Raw genomic sequence first — 24,818 nt, 5'->3', positions numbered from 1 at the left:
CTGAGTACAGACAGGCAGTTAAATCGCTTTGAGAATCACGAAGAGGAGCGCGGCGTCGTTACGTCAGAGGTAAAAAGAGCCCATAGGCGGCGGCGTGCGCATGACGTCATCGCGTCAGGAAAGGACGCGCGATGTCCGTGACGTGCGCGTAGCGGCTAGCGGCGTGGTTTTCTCGTTGCAAATGCCGTTGCTGGACATGGCGAGCGGCGTTCGACACAGCCTCAGCACCGAGCTGGAGGTGCGGAAGTTGCAGAATCTCGTCCGCAAGCTCGAAGAACAGAACGAGGCGCTGAAAATGGGATGTTCTCAAAGTACGCCGGGCGGAAGGCCTAACGCTAACCCCAAGTCTGGCGGACACGTCGCTGCCGCAGCTGTCGATGACGGCGACGGCGACGAAGAGAATAATAACATTGATGTCAAGGACGAGGACGGTGACGTCGGAAACGACGACGGATTGTCCTTGGACATCGTTGAGTTACTGGACTTGGCTGCCCCGACGGACGCTTTTCAGGACGACAACTGGTAGGACAATCGGGGCGCGTCCGTCCGAACACTTCTCCGTTTGTTGAAATGCCTTGACCGTCCGCTTGCTCGTGATCACCGGCATGTTTGATCTTTAAACGGCATCCTCTCCGGGTCTTGCCCCCGTCACCCCCCCGAGGTTGTACGAGTCCCCGGGACGAGCCGCCACCGCGCAGGACCAACAGGTCGATGCGCTCGCCTGGTCTCGCCAGGTCTTCGATCTTCCCCGGATTGCTGCCGCACGTCGTGCCTTCCGCTACCATCTGGATGCTACTCCCGGGGGTGAGGACATCCGGTCCTTTTACGGGACCACGGATTCGTGACGTCAGACCTCTTGAGTAGATCTTATGTTATGACGAAGAGACGTAGTTTCCATTTTCCCCATCATTTCCCCATCCCGTGTTAACTTATCCCTCTCTTCTTGCCCCGATAGCATTCCTGAAGCAGAGATTCTCATTGGGGTCCCTCTCCTCGTCCCCCTGCCTGGCTCCCATCACCAGTACTCTCCCTTGGACCTCGTCTACTCCACCTCCTTCGTCCGCACATCCCAATGCCCCAGGCATGTTCCACCACAGCTCACCCACTACACTGGCTCCAACGCCCTCGGGGCAGCCAGGTCTTGCTCTGCCATCCCCAAAGGCGAAGGAGTCTCAACTGACCCCACCATCCCACAGAAATGCTTGCCAAAGTTCCTTGGAAGCGGCCAAACGGCGGCTGGAGATGTACAAAGAAAGCAGAGCCTCTTCGGAATCCATCTCTTTTCCCTCAAGACATTCTGGCCTCCACAAAACAGAGGGTATGTGGCAGTGATGGAATGATCTTCTATGAGCCAGACCAGGTTGAGTGTTTGGCAGCCATTGATCGGTGGTCCCCATGACCCCATGCTCTGCACTCGAGTATTTTTCCATGTTTGACTCTGGGATTTTGACATTCTCACAACTGTCGTGTGTGTGTCTGTCTGTGTGTCTGTCTGTCTGTCCGTCCGTCCTTCCCCGTCCGCATGCCGTTGGTTGTTATCTCCATCTGCGGGTTTCAGGAGGTGGAACAGAGTCCTCACAGGACCCAAAGTATCCACCTCCTCTCCGGTAAGGGATCACGGTTCATGGACCAACACCATTTGTCCATTTGTTCCAAGGGCTCTTTTCCCTTTGGTTTGAGGTGGGACAGAGATCGAGAGTATGTCTGTGTACATATGTGGGGGAGGGAGGGGAGGAGGAGGGGGAGTACACATCTGTGGGTTTTGAATGGGGAGGGAGAGGAATAGGGCAAGAGTGAAGGTGTGTCTGTGTGTGTGTATGTGTGTGTGTATGTTTGTGTGTGTGTGTGCGCTGTGTGTGCGTTTGCATGATAATGTAAAGTGCCATGAGGGTAGTTTACTGTGCTTGATGGGGCTATATAAGACTCCTTTATTATTATTATTATTATTATTATTATTATTTTCGGGATTGTCACCGAACCCCGGATTGTCTCCAATTGTAGTTCATTTGTGGTAATATTCCCGGGGATGGTTTTTAAAATCTCAGTTAAGTTCTTCTTCATCATTCCTGTTGCTCCAATTCATCACTGGTACAATTTCGATTCTCTTCAACTTCCAAGATATCTTTATCTCATTTTTGAGGTCCTGGTATTTGGTCATTTTCTCGATTTCTGCATTGTTTAGGCTAAAATCGCTGGGTGCTGATATCTCAATCAGGAATGCTGTCTTTTCCTTTTTGTTCTTGAGTACAATGCCCGGACGCAATGCTTTGTTTTCTCGGTTCACACTCTGTGGAATCATCAGGTCGTACGTGAGCATGACGTCCTCATTTTCAATGATTGCCTTTAGTTCGTGTTTCCATGAGTTTTCTGGAACTGGGATGTTAAAATTTTTGCAGACATGCCAATGAATCACTTTGCATACTTTGTTGTGCCATTGTGTGTAAAGTTGTTCTGATAGTTTTTTGCATCCTGAGAGCAGGTGACTAGTACTTTCTGTTCCTCCTGTCCTGCAGAATCTACACTCGTCCATCTGGCTCTGTCCCGTCATCTTTTTTAATTCATTGGTGTAGTGTCCTTGATCTTTGGCATTTGTTATGATTTGTTTGCCGTCCCAGTTGATCCGACCTCTTCTTAGCCATTCCAATGAGCCTTCTTTGTCTATCCCCACTCTGTCCAATTATTTTTTGTATTTTCCTGCTCTTTTGTCATTCTCCCAGTTGTTGGTGTATATTTCTTGATATTTATTTTTATATATTTATTTTGTCTTTTTTGCAATTGTTGGGGCTGTATTTGTTGCTGTTTCATTTTCCTGTGTGGACGTTGTTTCCCTGTGTGGCCGTTTTGTAACATCAGCCAAAAATGTTTCAATCGAATTCCTTATCCAAAAAATCTGAAGTTGCATGCACACGATTTATGACCCATTTGTATTGAAATATTACATTTATGACATCATAGGTCACATGGTTTGGCAGCCATATTGGATTTAACCTAAAACCTTTAAAAAAACATTTTCTCCCAAACCACCAAAGCGATTGACTTGAAAATGTACGTATCACTGACTAGGCATGGTGATTAAAAGTTGATCAATAAAATATCATTGGTCACATGGTGTGGCAGCCATATTGGATTGAAGCAAAATATTATAAATAATTATATCTCTGAAACCGCTTACCCTACCGATGCGAAATTTTACAAATGTCATCGAACACCACTGTTGCATATAGTTTGAAAATGATGACATCGTAGGTCATGTGGTTTGGCAGCCATCTTGGATAGAAAAACAAACTTTATCCGAACAACACCAAACTTCAGAAGCATGATCCCCTACCCATACATATGCAGAGTGTACATTTTAAAGGTCATATGTTACGTGGTGTGGCAGCCATATTAGCTTGAAAGCAGATATTTTTTTTAAATCCCTTCTCTGAAACCGCTTCACCAATTGATGTGAAACCTGTAATGGCTGGTGAAAATGTGATAATTGAAAACAGCTGAAGGGATTTAAATCAAACTTGTTTATTTTTAGGACAGTGAACGATGGCATCCACCCATTATCATGGTCAGGGACTATGAGGAGGCATATTGGTGACACAGTCGTATTGCTGTAGTTTAAGACTCGCCATTTAAAAATTTGTAGTTGGGGTTTGGTGTTTTTATTTATTTTAAACCACAACATCTTTTCACAACAATTGGATGAACTTTTTGGGGGTTTTTAAAAAAAATCAAACTATTGCCTTCACTGTTTCTTGCATTATTTTCTTGTTATTTCTGATGCAGCTACCGAATACTCAGTTTCTGATTGGAAAGATGTTTGTAGGTCCTTTCTGCCATGACTGAATGGTTGATATTTGAATTCTTTTATAATTCGGTCTTGTTTAAAAATAACTTCTTTTGCTTCAAAATGGCTGTGCGTGCTCTCTCGTACATTGCCATCACTCATCTGATCAACCATTCCTGCACTCCTAATTTCCTGAATGCCCATGTGACTACTTTGCATGGAACCCTATTGAATGCTTTCTCCAGATTTGAGCTGCTCATACTTGAGATAAGTGTAATTGTTACCGACAAACCATTGTCATTTTGATCTGATCGGATCTGGTTTTGGAGGCCCACCAGTTGTAGAGGCCTCACGTGATTGGCACTTTAAGGATAGCTCTTCATAAAATACAATGTTCAGTTCCTTGCTGTAATTGTGGGATGGTGTCTGAGTGTGACCTCGTGCTCGCAGGGCTGGGTCGAGAGGCTGTGCGACCTTTTAGCCCTCCATCGTCGGGTGAGAGCGATGACAGCGTGTTGGAGAGCGAGGAAAGCCGATCCGACTCGAAAACAGAAACGTCCCCTGCATACAAGCTTCAGAACGTCACGGATGTTCAAATCATGGCGCGTATGCAGGAGGAAAGTAAGTGGTTGTGACGGATGTTTGTGCGTGTGCACCGTGCTGCAAATCGAGCAGCCTGAGGATTTCCTCATGAGCAGCAGAATCTCAGACCAATGAATTTGGAACGTGTCCGTGTTATTTTCTCTTGTAGAATTGACTTTCGAAATTCTCTTGCATCTCTCAAACAAAGCAAAAAAAAAAAAAGAAACCTAAATGTTTCAGGAATATTCGTATGCTCTTTTTTTCTTTGTCTTTTTTCCTTTTCTTTCTTTTTATTCTAGAGTGTGGCCTGGATTAATTTCTTGACTCTTAATCTGACTGCAATTATTTTGATTTCACCTTGCTGTGACCCATAGGCCTTCGTCAGGATGCGTCTGCGTCTGCCTCTCGCCGCAGTTCCGGCTCCTCGTCGGTGCAGTCCCTGCGGCGGAGTCTTGCCGCCAGCGACCTTGATCTCGATCGCTTGGATGACTATGAAGAAAATGAGATTGATAACATTGGCACCAATCCCCAGCCAACCACTGCGCCTATTCTGCAACACCGCTTTACACCTTCACCTCGGCAATCTCCACCGCCACCTCTCTCTCCTGTCACCGCAACAACGGCACTCCGTACACCGTCACCCCCGGCTCGGGCAATGACTCGAGGCCTGCAGCAGCCACGAAAGCATGGGATGCAGCCCCTGCGTGGTCGTGGCGTGCATCAAGAGGCGAGCCAAGAGACCTGCCGTGGTAAGGTGCTTGGTGTTTTGAATGTAAGAATAAGTAGTTTAGCAAGTAGAGTCGAAGCCTTTATGCAATGATCGTGTTTTGAACTTTCGTAATTATTATTTGCCTTTTCAAGATGACGATGTTGCTTGAGTACTGAAAGGCGGGAGGGGGGGGGGGGCAGGGGGGTAGCCACAAGGAAAGGGGGAAATTCAATTAAATTTAAAGAAAGGCAGAGAGTAGCAGGAAAAAGACAGAGTAATGGAGGGGAGAAGAAGAAGATATATATAATATAATAACCACCTTTAGAGGCCATTTTTCCCCGCAAAGCGGGGGTTGGCCTTTTTCGGGAACCGTGGTTGTTGTTGTTTTTCGGTCCCCTTTTTGAAGCAATGTTTTACGGCCGGATGCCCTTCCTGACGCCAACCCTTTTTGCCGCCTTTAACGACAAACAGGGAATTACCAGTGAACTGGTACTCAATTAGCCGACCTCGGAAGGATGACAGGCTGAGTCAACCCCCCTGGTGTTAATTCAGCGATTGACCGGGATTCGAACCCAGGATCCTAGGATCCTAAGCCGGCACCCTAGCCGCTAGCCCAACACCAGGGTGTTTTGAATGTAAGAATAAGTAGTTTGCTGGAAGGCGGGAGGGGGGGGGGGGGGGGGGGGGGAGAAGAAGAAGTTTGAAGAAGTGGTTTGCCCCCCATAGTTCGTCCACAAGCAACACGTAGGCCCATTAGAATTAGTTATGTCATAGTATGTGTAAGAGTAGGCCATTCCCCTAGTGACAACTGCGTTGTGTAAAGAATTAAGCTTCGGTCCTTTTCATTTTGCGGCCACCCTTCAATTACATCATGGGCAAAATCGATCCCGCGCCCTATTTGGCATCCCTCAATTTGTTACGAGAAGAAGAAGATGATGAAAAATAATTTATTTCTTAACATAATCATCACTGCTGTCCACACATTTCTACCAACGTTCAAGCACTGTCGTTTTGTGGTGCCGTCCCAATTAGAACTGTGTGTCCTGCTGATTTAACCAGTGCTTCGTAGCGGCCTTGACGTCGTCAGAAGGAAAATGTTCTCCATGAAGGTGTTCCTTAAGTTTGGGAAAAGAGATGAAAATCTGACGAAACCAAGTCAGGGGTGGAGATTTGTGGCGGTCTCCATTGACCATCTCTCACTCTCAGAATCGTAATGGTGCACCTGTCTCTCATCTCTAGCCATTCCATCTCATGTCAGTCATTCCAGCTCTCATCTAATGTGTCATTTCAGCTCGCAGCTCATCTCCAGTCAGTCATTTCAGCTCTCATCTCATCTCCAGTCAGTCATTCCAGCTCTCAGCTCATCTCCAGTCAGTCATTCCAGCTCTCAGCTCATCTCCAGTCAGTCATTCCAGCTCTCAGCTCATCTCCAGTCAGTCATTCCAGCTCTCATCTCCAGTGCTTCACAGCACCAACAACGTCGTGTTACCCTCTGCCATCTTGATTAATGCAGCACCGAGGCGTCTAATGTCAGAATCATGAAACTTGACACCCATTGGCAGGAAGAACTAATGTGTGTACTCGTGTATATTCCTCTTTTCATTCTTTCATCTCTTCTGTCTCTAGTGTCTGCGCCCGTTGAACAATGTCCACATGGTTTACTGAATAATTAAAGCGCTGAAAGTCCATGTGGAATGTCCGTGCATCACATCCACGTGTAATTGTGTAATTGTTTGGTGTTAATGCTCACTCACTTGTTAACAATGTTCACTTGTACCGGTGGCTTCACTTAAATACAGATTGACGTCGTTCAGTGAAGGTGTTGCGTCAACAAGGATTTATTTCGGGTAAATCTCATGGGTCGTCCCCTCGCTGATTTCCAGCTGATGGACAGCGTGGAGACTACGATCCCTCGAGGATTCTTCCTCCATAACCGATTTGAGACTGTGGATTGACAAAACCGAGGCTTTCGCTGTGAATCTCATTCGGGAGATGTTCGATTAAATGGTTGAACATTGTGTGTCGCACCCCACTCCCAGACAGTAGGCCTGACCGAACATGCTCGCCGGGAGGTGTTGATCGCACGTACCTTACCTCACCTCGTGCCTCACCACCCCTGCTATCGAGTGCTATGCCACGCATCCGCCCAAGTCTTCCAGGTGAGCAGCATTTGAACGACACCACTTTGCACACCCCCAGTGTTGGGAATTGGTAGTAAAAGTCATGATCAGTGATTGTAGATTTGTGATTTGCAATATCAACCGCTCAATGATCGATCATTTAATTTTTGTGTTTTGCTACGAACATACAACAACAACACAACATGCATTTTAAGGCCATGTTCCCTGCTAGAGTGGGGGTTAGCCTTGCGGTCCCCATGACAATCTTCTCCATTTTGCCCTATTTTCTGCATCTCTCCTTGTTAACCCCCTTGCCCGCATTTCTTCTTCCACCATCTTTAGCCAAGTCTTTCTCGGTCTTCCCCGTCCTCTACTTCCTTCTACATTAACTTCCATCACTCTTCTCAACCAGTCACTTTCATCCTTCCTCAATACATGACCAAACCATCTCAACCTGTTCCTCTTCACAGCATCAATCACAGGCAATATTCCCATCATCTTTCGCAATTCATCATTTGTCTTCCTCTCTCTCAACGATACTCTGCACATCCATCGAACCATTCGCATTTCCACCCTTTCCAGCCTTCGTTGCTGCTCTACGTTCATTACCCATGTCTCGCTCCCATAAATCATAACACTTCTCACACATGCAGCATACACCTTTCCCTTCAGCTTCAGCGACACTCTCCTCCTCATCAGCACGCCACTCAGTTCCCGAAACTTCTTCCATGCACATCTCACTCGAGCAACCGTTGCCGAGTCTGATCCACCTTCTCCATTCAGCATGTCTCCGAGGTAGCAAAATGTTTTCACACCTTCCAGCTTCACGCCGTCTCCAAGATCCAACTCAACATTTCCTCCATCTGCAGCTCCCTCTGTGCACACCTTACATTTGAATGTAGCTGCCACACTGGTTAATGACCCTCTCAGACCACTACATTTTTGATGAACCCACTCAGCACACATTGTACATTGAATGGAGTTCACTCCGACACCCTTCCTGCACACAGCACACGGCCACTTCCCAGTTCTTTCCACCTCACCACATGCTTTACCACTTGCCATCACCTTTGTCTTTCCGATATTCACCTTCAGACCTTTTGTCTCCATACATTCCTTCCACTTGTTCATCTTTTCCTTCAGTCCATCCATACTTTCCGCAATCAACACCAGATCATCTGCATACAACAACTCCCATGGTAAACCCTCCTTTACGGTCTGAGCCAGCACCTCCATCACAGCTACAAATAGTAGTGGACTTAGTACCGACCCCTGATGCACTCCCACCTTCACCTCAAACTCACCACTGTTCCCGTCCTTCGTCCTTACAGCTGTGCGTGCTCTTTTGTACATTGCCATCACTACTCTGATCAACCATTCCTCCACTCCTAACTTCCTCAATGCCCATGTCAATACTTTGCGTGGAACCCTATCGAATGCTTTCTCCAGATCAACAAACCCAAAAAACAACTTCTTCCTCTTATCCATGTACTTCTCCTGCAACTGCCTCACAATGAAAAGCGCATCTGTCGTTCCTCTTCCTGGCATAAATCCAAACTGCATTTCGTCGATCTTCACTTTCTTCCTTATCCTCCTCTCCAACACCCTTTCCAATACCTTCATTCCATGCTCCAATAACTTTATCGCTCGGTACAAGCCACACTCCAGAGGGTCACCTTTCCCCTTGTATAGAGGGACGAGGGTACTGAGTTCCCAATCCACTGGAATGCGGCCTTCTTTCACCACCAGATTACAGATCTCTGTCATTTTCTTCACACCCCAACTTCCTGCTGCCTTCAACATATCTCCCACAACTCCCGTCGGCCCTCCCGCTTTTCCACTTTTCATTGCTTTTATCGCTTCCTCAACTTCCTTCTCATTTATCTTCTCTGCCGGTCCTAAAACTGGGTTACTCTCTATGTTGCCATCCCATTCATTCTCTGTATGCAACAGCATTTCCATATATCTTTTCCATCTTCCTTTAATTCCATCTGGGTCGACAACGATTTGTCCCACTTCATCCTTCAAGCAACTCACCCCCATCACATCACACCTCTCTTTCGCTATCTGCTTTGCAATCCTGAATACTGCTTTCTGACCCTCTTCCGAATCCAAGCGTTCTCCGAACATTTTCCTACATGCCTCCTGCGCCTTTGCTACCTCTTTCTTTGCAGCCTTCCTGGCTGCCTTATAACTTTCATGCTCTGCTGTTTCTGCTCCCGTACCCTTCGCCTTCTGCCACTCTTTGAACTTCTTCCTCTTCTCGTCAATCCTCTTTCCAACCTCAACATCCCACCACCATGTTTCCGAGTGCCTCGGTGGTCCTTTTGTCCATCCACATACCTCACCAACGGCTCCCAACAGACTAGCTTTCATTGACATCCAACCACTTTCAAGCTCAACCGCATCATCCTCTACCCTACTCAGCCTCTCTTTTAATGCCTCCCTTACTGTCACCTCTTTCAATCTCCACACCTTCATTCTCGGTTGGTACTTCACCCGCCGAGCTCTCCTCGCACCTTTCACCCTTATGTCGCAGACAACCAAGTGGTGCTGTGAAACAGCCTCCTCCCCCGGGATCACCTTTGTGTCCCGGAGGTGCCCCCTATCTCGCCGACGCACCATCAGGTAGTCAATGGTTGTCGTCGACCCACCTGACGTGTATGTAACAAGCTTATTGTCCTCTTTCTGGAACTGAGTATTACAAATCAACAAATCAGCTCCATCAGCAAACTCCAAAATCCTTTCACCTTCTCCATTTCTCACACCATATCCGTAACCCCCATGAACTCCCTCAAAACCATCCATACTCCTTCCCACATGTCCATTCAGGTCTCCTCCCACCACAACAACTTCCTCATCTTTCACGTTTTCCATCAGCTTCTCTATCGCACACCAGAACTTGTCCTTCTCTTCATCGCTTCGACCAACCTGCGGAGCATATCCCGAGATGACGTTCACCAAGAGCTTTCCAATCATCATTTTCACCATCATCAACCTATCACTCACTCTAGTCACACTCGCCACACTGTCTACAAACTCCTCAGAAAACAGGACACCAACACCATTCACGCCCTCCGGGCACCCTTGCTATGAACATACAATTTGCTACGAACATACAATAACAGAAATTGTCCTAGGTAGGTGTGTACAGTTGTTGGCATATGACCATTGATACAGATGACAGGTAAGCTCTTGCATGTAAAGATTTGCCTTCATGGTGGATCCATCCCCATAGTACAGTAGAAATGGACATGAAAATAGCCCAACCCGGTTTTTTATTAGGTCAAAGTATATGACCTGTTACAAAACTGTAAACAAGAAAGAGCAATCAGATTGCAGACCCTTGCCAGGATATGTTTTTAGTGGTTTTAAGGCTTTTGTGTTGAAACAAATATGGCGGCCAAACCACGTGAATGATGACATTAGTATTACTAGGGCATGCCCGTACTATATCTATATCTAAAATTATATCCCCCCCTCTATTTACATGAAATGGTTTGGTCCATGAAATGTTTTGGTTCATTCGCAACGCCAAAGCGAACGGCGAACGCTTTACATGAAATGGTTTGGTCCATGAAATGTTTTGGTCCATTCGCAACGCCAAAGCGAACGGCGAACGGCTTGCGAGTACAGTGACAATCCCCCCGGGGTTTTAATTAGTTTTAAAACATCGTTTAACGCCAACATAGCGCCAACATAGTTTGCCGACGGGAAATAAATGAATACGCTCTCAAATGTGCCATCCGAGGCAGAGTGTGTTCGCCACGTTCGGCACACGCGATAGCTCGCTGCTCTCTGATTGGTTGAATCGTTTTTTGGACATAGCTCGGTAAGTAATTGTCCGATTAATATGAAACCTTGAAAAGGCACATCCTCGGGTCCCCAGCAATATACCTGGCAAGTTTAAAGTATATCGGACCCGTGGTTGTCGAGAAACAGCGGTCACAGACAAACAAACAAACACACAGAGATTAGTGGAATTATAGATAGATTATTATTATTATTTTTTTCCAGCAATTTATCCCTAGATGATGCTCAATAAATTTTCATCTTGATCTGATGAAGTTTTGTACTCGTTGAATTATGACGTCATAATGGAGGAACCCATGACATCATTAACATATTTTATTCCCCATGGAGAGTTCTTTACAATGAGCCATGTCTCAATTTTTTCTATGCAGCGCTTTCGGCGAAATAGAGGTGCAAAGTTTTTCGATTTTTGCAAGATAGCGCCTGTACCACGTGACCTATGACATCATAATTATTTTAAAAACATCTACACATATGGTGCAAATTTCCTGTCAATAAGACCAATGGTTGCAGAGAAAATCATATTTATTCTGTGCGGACAGACAGACAAACAGACAGTCTCAATGCAATACCTTCTCTGGCGAGGGTAATAATGCGTTTTCCAGGTTTAGATGACAATTCAAAAAAATCCTCTTTTTTATGGTATAAAATGTGAATGCTTTGATAAATATAAAATAATAAACTAAATAACTGTTACTCATTACTGGAACATAATTCTTTCTAAAATGTGCAAAATTTTATGAAAATATATTGTTTAATCAGCATTCGAGTGCATCACCAAGTCAGAACAAGGCATCACCTAAAACTGTGCTAACTAGGGAGGAATATGAATACAAAGTAGAGGTTGACTCATTTGTACCCATTATCACTGACAAGCCGTTCTCAGAGTAGTGATGGCAATGTACAAAAGAGCACGCACAGCTGTAAGGACGAAGGACGGGAACAGTGGTGAGTTTGAGGTGAAGGTGGGAGTGCATCAGGGGGTCGGTACTAAGTCCACTACTATTTGTAGCTGTGATGGAGGTGCTGGCTCAGAACGTAAAGGAGGGTTTACCGTGGGAGTTGTTGTATGCAGATGATCTGGTGTTGATTGCGGAAAGTATGGATGGACTGAAGGAAAAGATGAACAAGTGGAAGGAATGTATGGAGACAAAAGGTCTGAAGGTGAATATCGGAAAGACGAAGGTGATGGCAAGTGGTAAAGCATGTGGTGAGGTGGAAAGGACTGGGAAGTGGCCCTGTGCTGTGTGCAGGAAGGGTGTCGGAGTGAACTCCATTCAATGTCCAATGTGCGCTGAGTGGGTTCATCAAAAATGTAGTGGTCTGAGAGGGTCATTAACCAGTGTGGCAGCTACATTCAAATGTAAGGTGTGCACAGAGGGAGCTGCAGATGAAGGAAATGTTGAGTTGGATCTTGGAGACGGCGTGAAGCTGGAAGGTGTGAAAACATTTTGCTACCTCGGAGACATGCTGAATGGAGAAGGTGGATCAGACTCGGCAACGGTTGCGAGAGTGAGATGTGCATGGAAGAAGTTTCGGGAACTGAGTGGCGTGCTGATGAGGAGGGGAGTGTCGTTGAAGCTGAAGGGAAAGGTTTATGCTGCATGTGTGAGAAGTGTTATGATTTACGGGAGCGAGACATGGGCAATGAACGTAGAGCAGCAACGAAGGTTGGAAAGGGTGGAAATGCGAATGGTTCGATGGATGTGCGGAGTATCGTTGAGAGAGAGGAAGACAAATGATGAATTGCGAAAAATGATGGGAATAGAGCCTGGGATGGATGCTGTGAAGAGGAACAGGTTGAGATGGTTTGGTCATGTGTTGAGGAAGGATGAAAGTGACTGGTTGAGAAGAGTGATGGAAATGAATGTAGAAGGAAGTAGAGGACGGGGAAGACCGAGAAAGACTTGGCTAAAGATGGTGGAAGAAGAAATGCGGGCAAGGGGGTTAACAAGGAGAGATGCAGAAAATAGGGCAAAATGGAGAAGATTGTCATGGGGACCGCAAGGCTAACCCCCGCTCTAGCAGGGAAAATGGCCTTAAAATGCATGTTGTTGTTGTGTTGTATCACCGACAAGGCACCAACACGTTCAGAACTGCTAATTGATACAAGATGCTCTTGTAGGAGCAAACAACACTTATGTAAGTCACATAGCTGTGCCAAGAGAGGCATTGCTTGTAGTATTCTCATTGCAAGTGTGATTCGCAATGTGAAAACAGTTCACACGCAGTTGATATCATAACTAGAACGACACTCATCGACGTCACAATGTCGACCGATATGCCTCCGCCCACATTATTCCATTTTGTAATACCTGTACCAAGTTTGATTTAAATCCCTTCAGCTGTTCACAAGTTGTCACATTTTTACCTGACATGACCTCTGACCTTTGACCTCCTGATGCCATAATCCAATCAGTTCATCTCTGCATCATAATATATACTTACACCGAGTTTGTTCAAAATCTCATCACTTGCTCACGAGTTGGCACGGCAATGTAAATATTTTTGGCCTCGTGACCTTTTTTGACCTCCTTTGACCCCAAAATCTAATCGGTTCATCTTTACCTCATTATACATATCTGCACCAAGTTTGACTAAGGTCCCTTCAGCCGTTCTCAAAATATTGCGCTAATAAAAACCTATCACAGACGGACAGACAGATATATGGACGGACAGACAGATATATGGACGGATGGACGGACAACCTGAAATCATAATTCCTCCAGCGACTTTGTCGGCGGCATATAAATGGATGAAATATAACATTTTAAGATATTTCATGAAAGTGAACAATATGACTATTAAAATCACAGATGCACAGGATAGTGTGTACTTATCATGCTTATAAACACTAGGGCATGCCCGTACTATATATATATCTAAAATTATATCCCCCCCCTCTATTTACATGAAATGGTTTGGTCCAAAGCGAACGGCTTGCGAGTACGGTGACAATCCCCCCCCTCTATTTACATGAAATGGTTTGGTCCAAAGCGAACGGCTTGCGGAGTTTGGTAAAGAAATCGCCATAGCGTGCACAAACGCGCAGGAAAGCGAATGAATCGCAAATTAGTTTTAATTAGTTGTAAAACATAGTTTAACGCCAACATAGTTTGCCAACGTGAAATAAATGAATACGCTCTCAAATGTGCCGTCCGAGGCAGAGTCTGTTCGCCACGTTCGGCACACGTGATAGCTCGCTGCTCTCTGATTGGTTGAATCGTTTTTTGGACATAGCTCGCTAACTACTTGTCCGATTAATATGAAACCTTGAAAAGGCACATCCTCGGGTCCCCAGCAATATACCTGGCAAGTTTCAAGTATATCGGACCCGTGGTTGTCGAGAAACAGCGGTCACAGACAGACACACAGAGATTACTGGCATTATAGATAGACTAGGGCATGCCCGTACTATATCTATATCTAAAATTATACCCCCCCCCCTCTATTTACATGAAATGGTTTGGTCCAAAGCGAACGGCTTGCGAGTACGGTGACAATCCCCCCCCCCTCTATTTACATGAAATGGTTTGGTCCAAAGCGAACGGCTTGCGGAGTTTGGTAAAGAAATCGCCATAGCGTGCACAAACGCGCAGGAAAGCGCAAGAATCGCAAATTAGTTTTAATTAGTTTTAAAACATAGTTTAACGCCAACATAGCGGCAACATAGTTTGCCAACGTGAAATAAATGAATACGCTCTCAAATGTGCCGTCCGAGGCAGAGTCTGTTCGCCACGTTCGGCACACGTAATAACTCGCTGCTCTCTGATTGGTTGAATCGTTTTTTGGACATAGCTCGGTAACTACTTGTCCGATTAATATGAAACCTTGAAAAGGCACATCCTCGGGTCCCCAGCAATATACCTGGCAAGTTTCAAGTATATCGGACCCGTGGTTGTCGAGAAACAGCGGTCACAGACAAACACACAGACATACACACACACACACACACACACAGATTACTGGAATTATAGATAGATAATACATTTCTTTGAGGGCTAATGCATTTGTTCATTTTAGGGTGTGATGTACGATTGCGTAAAATTGGATGTCAACTTTTTCAGTGTGACTTTGTGTTTCGTCTGTCAATGTTGTATCGGTTAATGTTGTATTAAACATTACTGTGGGCCTGGAGTTTGAAAAGTTGGCAAAACTCCACACTTCATGTAATATGTTGCCATTGCTGTAAAGTTTATAAATATTATTGTGTATTGCAATTCAGGGTGTGCATGTCTAGAATGTCAAACATGAATGATCCATACATTTTACTTCAAATGTATGGATCCAGCCCATACTTGTTGCAAAATTCAGTCCAACTCTTTTTTTTTTTTTTTCTCATGACAGCTTCATAAATCACGCATATATATAAACATATATATACATACTAACTTGCCTCGGCTCGGCTCGCTATGCGTCGTTACAGAGGAATGGGCTTGTTTTAGCTGAGGATAATGACTGTACCTGAGTGGTGTAAATCATGACAACACAGCAAATCATAATGCAAACAATTATTTTGCACAAATTTATTTGCAGTGTTTGTGATATTACATTTTTATAAGCAATTCAGGTTGAAGATTTAGGTTGAAAAAATAAAATAATTAAAAAAAAAGAACCCCTCAGCACATACATAGGGGAGGGGTAGGTGCAAACTGGAAGTTTGGGATTATTACACCTCACCACCACGTAATTCAAAACACCTCACCACCATGTAATTCAAAACACCTCACCACCAAGTAATTCAAAACACCTCACCACCACGTAATTCAAAACACCTCACCACCAAGTAATTCAAAACACCTCACCACCACGTAATTGAAAACACCTCACCACCACGTAATTCAAAACACCTCACCACCAAGTAATTCAAAACACCTCACCACCACGTAATTAACAAAACCTCACCACCAAGTAATTCAAAACGCCTCACTACCACGTGATTAAAAACACCTCACCGCCACGTAATGAAAAACACCTCACCACCACATAATTAAAAACCTCACCACCACATAATGAAAAACACCTCACCACCATGTGATTCAAAACACCTCACCACCACGTAATTAAAAACACCTCACCACCACGTAATTCAAAACACCTCACCACCACGTAATTCAAAACACCTCACCACTACGTAATTCAAAACACCTCACCACCAAGTAATTCAAAACACCTCACCACCACGTAATTTAAAAAACCTCACCACCACGTAATTAAAAAAACCTCACCACCACGTAATTAAAAAAACCTCACCACCAAGTAATTCAAAACACCTCACCACCACGTAATTCAAAACACCTCACCACCACGTAATTCAAAACACCTCACCACCAAGTAATTCAAAACACCTCACCACCACGTAATACAAAACCTCACCACCAAGTAATTCAAAACGCCTCACCACCACGTGATTAAAAACACCTCACCACCACGTAATGAAAAACACCTCACCACCACATAATTAAAAACACCTCACCACCACATAATGAAAAACACCTCACCACCATGTGATTCAAAACACCTCACCACCACGTAATGAAAAACACCTCACCACCACGTAATTAAAAACACCTCACCACCACAAAATTCAAAACACCTCACCACCACGTGATTCAAAAAACCTCACCACCACGTGATTCAAAAAACCTCACCACCACGTAATTCAAAACACCTCACCACCACGTGATTCAAAACACTTCACAACCACGTAATTCAAAACACCTCACCACCACGTGATTCAAAACCCCTCACCACTACGTGATTCAAATCTCTTCACAACCACGGAAACAAAAGTTTGAGGGAGTAGTTCAGTGACAACACAGACACTGCCCAGATATGTAGACAGATAGATAGATGACTGTACCTGAGTTGCTGTATTGGCATGGTTTACACCAATCATAATACAAACAATTGTTTTGCACAAATGTATTTGTAATATTCGTGATATTAGATTTTAGAAACAATTGAAGTTGAAGATTTAAGTTTGGGAAAAAAAAATTTTCTCCAAAAAACCCCCCCCAAAAATTAATTTTATTTAAAAAAAATACCCTTAGGACATACACTGGGGAGAGATAGGTGCATACCAGAAGTTTGGTATGATTTCACAAAAGTTTGAGGGAGTAATTCAGTGACAACACAGACACTGCACAGATATATATATAGATTAGCCACAAAGTTTGTACAGGCACACAATATATTGCACACCGCTCCTTTCCTATTCCATCTCCAGGCGCTGCATAATGTCATCGCCGGGGCACAGAAGGGGGCCCGACGATGACGCGCGCTGAAAGGGAGTACTCGATTTTCACTCCGGTTGTTTTCTTTCTTGCTTGTTTGTTTGTCCGGGCGATATCTCAGCCATCCTTTGAGCTAGGAAGCTGAAATTTCGGCACAATAGTGAGCAAGTGCTTTGGCAAAAATGGTAAGTCCTGATTTATTAAGTACTTATTTATTTCCTTTCTCATCTGGGCAATATCTCAGGCACCTTTTGAGCTCGGAAGCTGATATTTGGACATGATAATGACCAAGTGATTTGGCTGTAAAGTCTATTTTTGATTTATTCATTAATCAATTAATTATTTAATTACTCTTCATGACTTTTTTTTTTAAAGTTACAAATTCGGATGAAATGGTGGTTTTGGTATTCTATTAGCCAGTTTGATTAATAATTTAATTATTTTATGATTGTTATTTATTTATTTTTGGTATTACTCCCTTATTTATTTTCTTTCTCATCTGGGCAATATCTCAGGCACCTTTTGAGCTAGGAAGCTGATATTCGGACAAGGCAGTGACCAAGTGATGTGGCTATAAAGGATATTTTTGATTTATTGATGAATTAATTATTTATTGATTAGTCAATTCATTATTTAATTTTTTCTGATTAATGACAATTTTAAAAAAAGTTACAGCTTCATATGAAACACTCACTGGTGGTTGAGGTATGCCAAATTAACCAATTGATTAAGAAATTATTTTATGATTATTATTTATTGATTTTAATTATGCAATTAGTCAAACAATAAATGTACACCTCTCCCTCCCAATACCGTCTCTATGTGCTGCATGGTGGATCGTTCAACTGAAATAGCAAATTTAATTAGGATCACACCTCCTATTTAAATAGCAATGCCGCATGCTGTAGGATGTTATTTATTGGGCATGGTGGTGTACTTTGAATGTATCTATACTTGTTTATTGATTTAATTACACAATTAATCAATCAATTTTTGTTCATCTCTGCCTGGCTCTATCTCTGTACTGTCTCTATGTGCTGCATGGTGGCATTGCCAGGCACCTTAAGCACCCCCCCCCCCCCCCCCAGCAATGTCGCACGCTAGAGGATATGTTATTTTTTTGGCATGGGGGAGGTGTACTTTGAATCTATCTGTACTTGTTGTACGTTTGTGTTTGCCTCTAATTTGATTGATAAATTAGTTCAATTAGTTACATGTTCAACATGTAGTGTTTACTTAACATAAGTTAACATAAGCCCCATTGTTGGCCATTTTGAAATTTCCCCATGAGTAAATGTGGGAATTTCTTGTGGCCATTTCATCTCCTCATAAGGTGTTCAAAACACAAATGTTTATTATCGAAAATGTCTTGGTCATTGTCAATTTATACTGTACTACCATGTTGTCGAAACAAAAAAGTTTCCAAATTGTTTTTCTCACTTGTCATTCGACAACGATTACTGTACACAACTGTGTCGTTGGTCAATATTAGCCAATCAAGTAGCGTTTTGTATACTTGTCCATTGTACACTCAAAAAAGTCCATTTATTGTTAATCGAGTAAACTCTTGTAAACCACTAAACAAACTCAACCACAGTTTCAAAGATTGCACAAATATGTTTATTTAAATATGAGGTGTGATCCTAATTCGCTGTTTCAGTTGAACGATCCTGGAACATTATGATCGATTCCTTGATTGAAAGTAACAAGCAACTGATTGCCGGATAATTTGATGAATCGACAAAGCATGACCGAGCACAGTATTTCTGCCATGTTTGACAAACTCTCCGCTTTCTCCTTGGTGCCACTAGCATCTCGACTTAAACGGCCATCTCCTGCCAGCAGCATTCTCAACGATGGTCAAAGGCAGGGGCGTTCCATCGGACTAGCTCGTGCTCCAAGCCCCAATCGACATCGCAGCCCCAATGCCGGATCTCGCCTCTCTCCCCACCAGCGGGCCGCGACACCACCTGAATCTGGTCAGGACGTTTGCGGACGACTCAGCCCTGGGCTGGTCCCCATCAAGGCGGTGGGCCGACAGAGCGGCCTGCCAAAGCTGAGCACACATGCATATACTGGTGTACCTGGGCCAGCACGAAGTAAACTGGTACAGCCCGTTCGAAGGTGGGAGGTAGCATCACTTGCTTCATTTAAAAAATGGCCGTTGATGTTTCTGATCACTTGTGGAAGATGCAAGTGCTACTCAATGTGTATTTATCACCTTTGCTTATTAACTACAATTCTTTCCAACGTCTTCACCACCGTAGGTCCCTCCAGGTTCCAAAAAGGTACAGCCCTTTGAGAGATGACGGCCTAAATGATAGCTACTACTGAAGGTTAGCCATCAATCCAGCCTTCTTCACTCATCACTCAATTGGTTCCACTCCGACTAGCCATGAACCCGGTACGGTTAGCACCATTCCTAAGCTGAAGTGATGAGGCTCCAGGCACGGCCTGGCACAACTACTTACAAGATGTGCCGTCCAGCGAGCAAAGCACACGAACCTCAGACGTTGAAAACACCAGGGATTCGATTTGACATCGTGCTCCCACAGCTTTATTCTTTTGGTGTTGGTTTTCCTCCACGTGGTGAGCAAGCCTGAGGTATGCACTCATTTGCCTTTTGGTGTGGGCTGAAAGGTACTGGACCTGAGCTGCTGCTACATTTCTGCTTCATTCTTGGAATCACTGGTTTTGTTTTATTTGTAAAGATTATGCTTAACTACTGCATGGGGAGGGGAGCACGTCGGTGTCCTGTGGACAGGTCACTGGGACCATTTGGTGAGCCTAGCTTATTCTTGATAACCAAATGGCCCTGTCAGTCTCTGGGTTCTCCATTTCCAGAGGCTTTTTATTTTTATTTTTGGCACTTCAGGGATGAGGGTTACCTCAGGATCAATAGATCGGTTAATTAAGGGAGAGGAACTATAAGTTTGAAGATTGCCAACGGGCTGCACTTTTATTTTATCTCCATCATAATGGCACGTAGTGCCCTCGAGGCAAACTCCACGCCATACTTGCCTTTTTCGAAAGAATCATCTGGGTCACTGCGTCGTGTGCACGCACCCCGACTTTGAGTGCAATCGTGTTGCTGGGGAGCGACCGTGACCCAGGACAATGGACCGGCCATCATGAGCTTGTTTTCCCCGGGGCGTGGCGGTGCATTTATTGTGCCTGTTCAGAGTCCGCAAAGGTGACCGCCGTCTTTTGTGCCTTTACAAATCCACATTAAATTGCAATGCATGCCCTGAGCTGTGGCTTTGCTTTTGTCTATTTTTCCTTTTGGAAAAATCGGTGCCATACTTTATTTTTAAGCTGGTTTCTGCTCAGCCATTTGCTTTAATAAAACTTTTTTCATCAGCATATGTGAATTGCAAACTTTATAACAGTTTTTCTGATTTCAGTGGATTTTTATTTTGTATACTACACAAGGTCGAGGCTCGTGTAAGAGCTAACATTGATCACAAAAATGACAAACTGACACATAAAACATATGATAAAGGGAGCGTGAGAACAAGATGGAGAGCAGGGAGAGCGGGGGGGGGGGGGGGGGGGGAAGAGGTATAAAACACATGGACACTGCGAGGACTTCCATGAAAGAAGTCGGTATTTCAAAAAAGTGGATCTGGGGTGAATTGATGGGGGTAGAAAAGATCAAGGTTTTGTATGGGGGAAGATAAGAGATGGTGGTGAACAGCTGTTTTAAAGACCTGGAGGGAGGAGTGGGATTGAAGGGAGTGGGGGAGTTTGTTCCAGAGGTGGGAGAAAAGGGGAATGAAAGAGTGAAGGTGAGCAGAGAGCCTAGATTTTGGCAGTTTAACAATCAGAGGGTTGCTGGCAGATCTAGTGTGACCTGTAGGAATATTTGGGGGACAGAGCACAGACAGGGCTGGGGGAGCAAGGCCGGAGAGGAGGCGGTAGAAGACAGACCACCAACCTGCCTGCGGCGAGTGAGTGAAAGGCCCTCAGAGTTAGCTTCATCACAGGAGATTCCAATGATTCTGAAAGCTTTGGTTTCAACCATGTGAAGCCGAGCTAGGTGTGAGGCAGGAGCACCGGCCCAGAGGGGAGAACAGTATTCCATTGAGCTGCGGATAAAAGCCTTGTATGTGGTTGGTTGTGCCGGCAGATACCCGGTGTGTCTTTTAAAAGACAATGGACGCCATCGTCAACACTCTCCTCTGGTTGGATCGTCATGGCCCATGGTTGGTTTACCATACTAGTGAGATGAATGGAGCAGATGGGGAACCATGACGACTTAATTGTCCGAGTGAACCAACGCCACATGCCGCTCTCTATGGGCTGCCATTACAATTTGCAATGCCGGACCAATCGCCGAGAGTGCTACCCCAGATAAAAGGCGAGCAGGATAAGTCGACATGAATCGACAGTTAATCACGCAAGCAAATTAATAAAAGCAGGAAAGGCAGGAATAGCAAGATCGAAAAATGGCAGGGAAAAAAAATTAAGACATGGGAATCACATGCAATTCAAGGATATTTCCAGGCACACATACATTTCCCTTAATCCTTCGCAAGCATTCCACCCTGGACAATTTCGAACATTGTCTTGATACCTTTACAATACTTACATCCAGGCATCCGAAGAAAAACACACAGATTGGGTAGAGGATTAAAGATGGCAGAGTGCGAAAGAGAAAGAATGGGGACTTTTGTCACACTCCAGCACACAATCACCAGCATTTAGTGACCTGTCAAGGCAAATGGGTCCACTTACTCAGCAGTACAGGCTCGCCCCTTCACAATCCCTCTCTCCCTCTCTCTCTCCCCTGTGGGAGTGCTCCCATCATTTGGGGAAACTGCATAAGTTCCATTTGCCCAACATGATGACCTGCACGGCTCCGGGAATCTCATTCTGTCGATACGAGGACAGTCGGCGTCTGAGGCAGCATGGGCTTTGGTGCTGAGAAGGTACGCTGGGTCCATGAATGTACCAAAGCCACGAAGAGGATCGGGAGAAGAAACAAAAAATAGGTGTTGTGGTCCGTGAAAAAGTGTGGGGATGTGTAAGATGGGAAGAATTGTGATAGAGCAAAATGGAAGGAATGTCAAAGCGAGTGAAAGGGCGAAACTGTCAAGGTTGTCGGACTTGGACGATAGGCAGGAAAAGACGAAAGCCAGAGCTCAGACTTTAGGCTGACCTCCAATCGCTCGCACATCTTCCCCCTATATTCCATCCCTCCCCCTTGTCGAGCCGCCTGGCTGTTTGTCATTCTTCTCACTGGTCGCACCTAATTGGTGTAGCGGCATCACACCTGAGGAGCTTCGAAGAATTATGAGAAGCTTTGGAGCTTGCCTTTAGTTGTGAACTGTATCCACTTTCCTCTTGCTGGTCGCACTCATGGCTCAGAGGCTTGTAATTTTTTTTTAATACTTGGGCTAAGGCTCATAATAGAGCTGACACACAAGCACACCTTGGGGGAAGTGCCATCATTACCATCACTTCCCAGATTACTCTGGGTACCAAGTCATAACAATGCTACCACGTTTCTCACTGTACTCAGCAGGACATTTCCTCCTCAAGAGGGATTTCCTCCTCCCCATGGATGCCAACCGTTAGGGACTGTCCGTGCTCTATACTTTTCAAGCAATGAAGCAGCACGTACTGTTTTAAAGTCTTTGGTATGACGAACTGGTCCAAACCAGATGGGTGTTTTTAGGAGACACCATTTCCTTACTAGATGGGCTGTGGCTCCCTACAGGAGCTCATCCACCTTTTGCCAGGTGTTGTTTTTGGTCCTGGCAGGGTGCAACACACCCTCCCCACTAGCAAAGCCAGTGAGGGGTGTCGGTTTAGTCGCTGACAACCTGACGATGTGACAGGTAGCATGGGGTTATATGTTACCAGTGGCAGTCCCAAAAGACCGACATAACCAGAATCATTGTGAAAGGGCTTGAGCGTGCACGTCTTTGTAATTGATGCAAAATCTAGAGAATAGAAAAGACAAGAGTGGTGGAAAGAAACAGAATTTTATACTAACTTGCACACACATTTATCCCATATATACAATCCAACCTAAGGTGCACAGTGAGGTAAAAAAAAAAAAAAACAACAACTTGTTTTTCATGTCAGTGTTCTTTGAAGTATATATTTTCAGAATCAAACTGTTTTGACTGGTACTTATTTCCAAAGAAATAAGTTGAAATAACTTGAAAACTAATCATCCAAATTGAATGAACATTGGCATTAATAATCATCTTAACATGTGGGATGAATTAATGATGGCTTTTTAAGATACCCCTACTACAAATTGAGTTATGAAAAAAATCCTTGTATTTTTCTTTAAAAACAAAGAAAAAATATTTTGTGTAATTATCATTACAATTTACTGAAAAGCCATCACTGGTCTCTTTGGATATACCCATACTAACTACCCAAAGGGGTAAATAACAGATTGACTGAGGCAGTTAGCAGTAGTTCCAGTTTCAATTATGTCAACCAAAAAAACATATTTTTGTATGTGTCTAGAAAATTAAAGCTCACATGTTTATTTGTATCCGAAATTCACTTGTGTCTGTATTTTTGGATTCCTCATACTCTAAGCTTTCTAGCAGTATATGGTTTGTGGGGGGTAGGTTCACTGGAAAGACTGATAATTTCAATTTATTGATGGCACGTGAAACGTGCTATTTTACCCCACTGTGCACCTTAAATGCTAAACAGAATACCAAGATACACCTGACGACTTCAGTGTGCCCTGATCTGCCGAAGAAGTACCCAAAGTTCTTTCTGCTTTTTGACCTACCCAAGAGGTGCACACTCACCTCAGCTACCTAGCTGAGGTTTGAATTCCGACCCAGCTATAGACTGTCATCCAGGTTGATTCATCAACGTAAGTGTATCAGCGAGTGCATCATAAGGGAGTGCATCAGGGGTCGGTACTAAGTCCACTACTATTTGTAGCTGTGATGGAGGTGCTGGCTCGGAATGTAAAGGAGGGTTTACCGTGGGAGTTGTTGTATGCAGATGATCTGGTGTTGATTGCGGAAAGTATGGATGGACTGAAGGAGAAGATGAACAAGTGGAAGGAATATATGGAGACAAAAGGTCTGAAGGTGAATATCGGAAAAACGAAGCTGATGGCAAGTGGAAAAGCATGTGGTGAGGTGGAAAGAACTGGGAAGTGGCCGTGTGCTCTGTGCAGGAAGGGTGTCGGCGTGAACTCCATTCGATATACAATGTGCGCTGAGTGGGTTCATCAAAAATGTAGTGGGTTGAGAGGGTTATTAACCAGTGTGGCAGCTACATTCAAATGTAAGGTGTGCACAGAGAGAGCTGCAGATGGAGGAAATGTTGAGTTGGATCTTGGAGACGGCGTGAAGCTGGAAGGTGTGAAAACATTTTGCTACCTTGGAGACATGCTGAATGGAGAAGGTGGATCAGACTCAGCACCGGTTGCGAGTGAGATGTGCATGGAAGAAGTTTCAGGAACTGAGTGGCGTGCGACGAGGAGGGGAGTGTCATTGAAGCTGAAGGGAAAGGTGTGAGAAGGAGTTCACTCCGACACCCTTCCTGCACACAGCACACAGCCACTTCCCAGTTCTTTCCACCTCACCACA

At 44.5% G+C, this 24,818-nt stretch overlaps 1 protein-coding gene across 1 annotated transcript; it reads left to right on the top strand.

Annotated features, from left to right (window-relative positions):
• LOC137437775 (SLAIN motif-containing protein 2) lies at positions 1-20,601 on the top strand. The gene is made up of 8 exons (XM_068132381.2): positions 1-522; positions 662-804; positions 956-1,318; positions 4,229-4,399; positions 4,735-5,109; positions 7,109-7,228; positions 19,050-19,362; positions 19,506-20,601. The coding sequence occupies exons 1-8, from the start codon at positions 101-103 to the stop codon at positions 19,570-19,572; spliced, it is 1,974 nt and encodes a 657-aa protein (XP_067988482.1). The 5' UTR covers positions 1-100; the 3' UTR covers positions 19,573-20,601.
• The last annotated feature ends 4,217 nt before the right edge of the window (positions 20,602-24,818 follow it).

This window comes from Myxine glutinosa, chromosome 12, assembly GCF_964187855.1.
Source record: "Myxine glutinosa chromosome 12, kmMyxGlut1.1, whole genome shotgun sequence".
NCBI classification, from domain to species: Eukaryota; Metazoa; Chordata; class Myxini; order Myxiniformes; family Myxinidae; genus Myxine; species Myxine glutinosa.
Note: the sequence above shows the minus strand (reverse complement) of the source record. Positions and strands in the feature narration are given on the sequence as shown.

Bases quoted from the DNA above. Each gene is read 5' to 3' on its own strand.
- LOC137437775 (XM_068132381.2), top strand. From the start codon at position 101: ATGACGTCATCGCGTCAGGAAAGGACGCGCGATGTCCGTGACGTGCGC. The intron at 523-661 runs GTAGGACAATCG...CACCCCCCCGAG, and splicing joins GCTTTTCAGGACGACAACTG to GTTGTACGAGTCCCCGGGAC. The intron at 4,400-4,734 runs GTAAGTGGTTGT...TGTGACCCATAG, and splicing joins GGCGCGTATGCAGGAGGAAA to GCCTTCGTCAGGATGCGTCT.